Below are 3,343 nucleotides of genomic sequence, written 5' to 3'. Positions count from 1 at the left end.
CAGACGATCATTGTATTTGATATTTTTATTTGTTTTTACATTTTGTACAATGTGGAAAAACGTACACAAAACAGACACAGAATCACAGGAAGTCAGGAGGGATCAGATGAAAGTGTAACTGCGTGCCGGTGGCCTTTAACAGTACAGTACAGAGGGGTCTGGTGAGTGTGTGGTAGCACAGGGATTTTAACCTTTGTGAGCTTGTGCTGTGCAGTGGTCTGTTGCCAAATGGTTGTTATATATAGGAATAAACAACCAGTGAAACGAGCATGCTGATAATCTGAGGCTGAAGTTGCGTCTGTGATATTAACGACTGTCAGGAAAGCAAATGAACAAAAGAAATACTTATTCTGATACCGAAAACGTTGAAGTTAACACTTCGTCAGCATGCAAATGTTTCCAACACCCCTCATTCCCTATAAAACTTTAAACATTGCATATCCTGCATTGCAGGAAGTCATTTTTTTCTCTAGAGAAGTTAAAACAATTCGATCTACAGGCAGGCGAAAGAGTCACAACAACAGCATGGCACCGCTGCGAGGTGGTGAGACAGCAGCTGAGTCAGCAGGAGGACCTCTGAACCTTTGTACAGCCCACTCTCCTCTTAAACACGTGCTTCTATAAAGTTAAGTAATAAATTCACAAAAAAATGTCAGCAAAAAATCCATGTTTCCACGAGCCAAGTAGAAAGACAGCTGATTACACAACCAACACAAATGTAAATGTAGAGAGAAAAGAAACTGCACTTTTTAACTGTGTGCTCTTGGTTCTGCGTCTGTTTCAGCGTTGCATGCTCTGAACTGACCGAGTGGTGTTTTGCTTCATATACTGGTTTAACTGCAGGGACTGGATGAGTGGAACCGACCATTAGTGAGGATGCAAGGCACTAAAGTGTTCCTCGTGTTTACAGGTTAGAGTGCATGAAGAGTGGGTCACCACAGGCAAACTTTTGTGACTGAGAAGTTATGTGAAAGCATTTTACCTCACTAGCATATTTACAAAAACAAAAAAACAAAATAGAACAAATAGAAAAATGGGTGCAGGGCCGTCACAGAAGAGCTTAATAAACAGCAGGTTCACTCCTGCACGGTGAGTACGATATTAACTGCAACCACCCTGCAATTGCACTTTTTTAATATTTCTTTACATGTTGTTTAACAACCTTTTAATAATAATTACAGTGAAACAACATCAAAATCTGATGGCTGAATACAGGTCCATAAAGAACGTTTGTCTGTTGTATTAAATATACGCTTACAAAAACAGACCACAGAGGAAAAGAAAAACCCAGACACTTTGGGAGGTGAGAGGTCACAGTTAAATGTTATGGATGCAAATATCTTAAGGGACACGACTTTGCGGTTGACCCGTTTATTGGTGTCCTTCGTGCTGCCTGTTCACACAACAGAAAACTTTAAATACTATCCCAATAAAACTGATCTGAATGTGATATGCGTATAATCAGCAATTCATAACTCGGCTGAAGTCAGAGGAGTAATTTCATGTTTGGGGTGGGGTCAGGGGGTCAACACCCTGCTTACATGAGGATCTCCAGCAGCGCCGCCCTGTCAGTTTAGCTAATGTGATCAACACCAGGATGTTCTCGCATGTTGCAGATCCACTGGTTTATATGTGACTCTGGATGATAGAAAACTCAAACCACAATGACACCAGACTCTCACAGAGACAGAAATATGTTAAATATAGAATCATAACCCAGTGAACTTATCTCTATGTACAAAGCCAATGTTTAGATGTGTTTGGGGATTAAGGCCACAGTTATAAGGGACTGTTCATCTACTTCACCATTATTGCATTTTACTCAGTAGTCTCTGGGATCTATTCATATGGCAGCCCCATCAGTTCCTCTGCCTAACTTACTAAGTCTTCCCTCGAACTCTACACCGTCTTATGACTTCCCGTTCTCATTTTACACTTTCTGTACACTCGTGCTCTCCCCTTCACTTGCTGAAACACCTCTACTTTCCTTCGCCAGGTTTCTGTTCAATCATGTGAACAAGCTCCACAGTCTTCAGTCACAGCTTGGTCTAAAGCCCAGATCAATTAGGTTACCTCACAATCCCTCTTCTTGCTTTCCTCCTTAAAAAGAAATGACGACGTTGCAGCATCTTGCTTTCAAAAGAGCTGTGGCTGCTTTTGGTTACGCCTTAGGTGTGTGTTACTTTTCCAGACACGGCCGCCTGACTCGTCACAGCTTGCTTCCACAGCTAAAGGCGGGCTAAGAGTGATGCTTTTGTGCTGTGGAGGTGTATTGCACTCTCCCACCAGTTGTCAGACAGACTTAAATCTACCTGAGAGGACTCGAACCACACAGGTCAAACTCTTTAACAGAAATAATACACAATGTTAAAAGATGAAATTAAAAAGCACAATACACAGCCGGCTAACCAGCAGAATGCAAAGAGAGGCTGTGGTTCTCAGTCAGCAACTGGCTGGCCTCTCTGCTCTGTACAGCCCATCGTCTCAGCTTAGAGCAGGGCCCTGACTGGGCTACGTAGGCCTTGAACTGGTCCCTCCGTGGCTGACCGACGTCTGGTTGGTCTGAGTTGGTCCCATTTGGTAGCCTTGATGCATGGAGACCGAGACTGTTGTAGGGGGCTGGTACTGCTTTAGTGGCTGTGCAGGGTTGTGCATGCTGACCTGGCAGGTGCCTGTGGGTCCTGCCCACTGAGAAGCACTGTAGTTGGCTGAGGCATATCCAAAGGGCTGGGTAGCTGGACCCAGAGAGGCTTTAAGAGGACCCAGAGGGGCTGTGGGATTGCCTGGGTTGGGAAGATGGGTGCTAGTGGTGGTTGTACAGTTGGAGGGTGCATGAAGTGCCGGGCCGAGGTGTCCTGGAGCTGAAAATTTACGGCCCATGTTCGCTGGAGGGATGATCTGTGTAGCAATCAGAAGAGAAGGATTGTGCAAAACTTGAAAAATGCTGAATGCAGCCATGCTTCTAGGAATAGGTCTGAAATGTTGATGTTAGGTTCTTTCTATAAGCAGTCAATATCCTACCTGCAGTAGACAACTGTTGACACCATTATTTAGATTAATTGGTCCTGGAGGTTGAAACTACTGGCTAGCCCGGGACGGGCCAAGATTACAGGGGACTTCAGCATCTTAAAACAGCTCCGATGACTTAAAGCATCAGAGCAGTTCATGTGAAAGTGTCATGTTTGGATCTGGTGCTTATTTACAGAGAAGACTGACTATTTACACAGGTAATGGTGGTAAGACACGGTGCGCCACTAATGTTCCAGTGTGAAACATGTTATTGGATCAGAACATGTTAAGATGCAAGTAACCACCTGATGTAAATGTAAAAATGGTTCAGAGG

General features: G+C 44.0%; 1 protein-coding gene across 6 annotated transcripts in view; it reads right to left on the bottom strand.

The window, feature by feature from the left end:
• Nucleotides 1-10: 10 nt before the first annotated feature.
• The window catches only part of wnk1a (WNK lysine deficient protein kinase 1a), a 36,350-nt gene continuing 33,017 nt past the window's right edge, over nucleotides 11-3,343 (bottom strand). For all 6 annotated transcript variants that reach the window (XM_047348044.1, XM_047348035.1, XM_047348069.1 and 3 more), the window contains one exon: nucleotides 11-2,898. In XM_047348044.1, the coding sequence (XP_047204000.1) occupies nucleotides 2,512-2,898 (387 nt within the window). In that variant the 3' untranslated portion in view covers nucleotides 11-2,511. The remainder of the gene's footprint in view (nucleotides 2,899-3,343) is intronic.

Source organism: Girardinichthys multiradiatus, chromosome 2 (assembly GCF_021462225.1).
Source record: "Girardinichthys multiradiatus isolate DD_20200921_A chromosome 2, DD_fGirMul_XY1, whole genome shotgun sequence".
Lineage (NCBI taxonomy): Eukaryota > Metazoa > Chordata > Actinopteri > Cyprinodontiformes > Goodeidae > Girardinichthys > Girardinichthys multiradiatus.
This window is presented reverse-complemented; position numbering and strand designations above follow the sequence as displayed.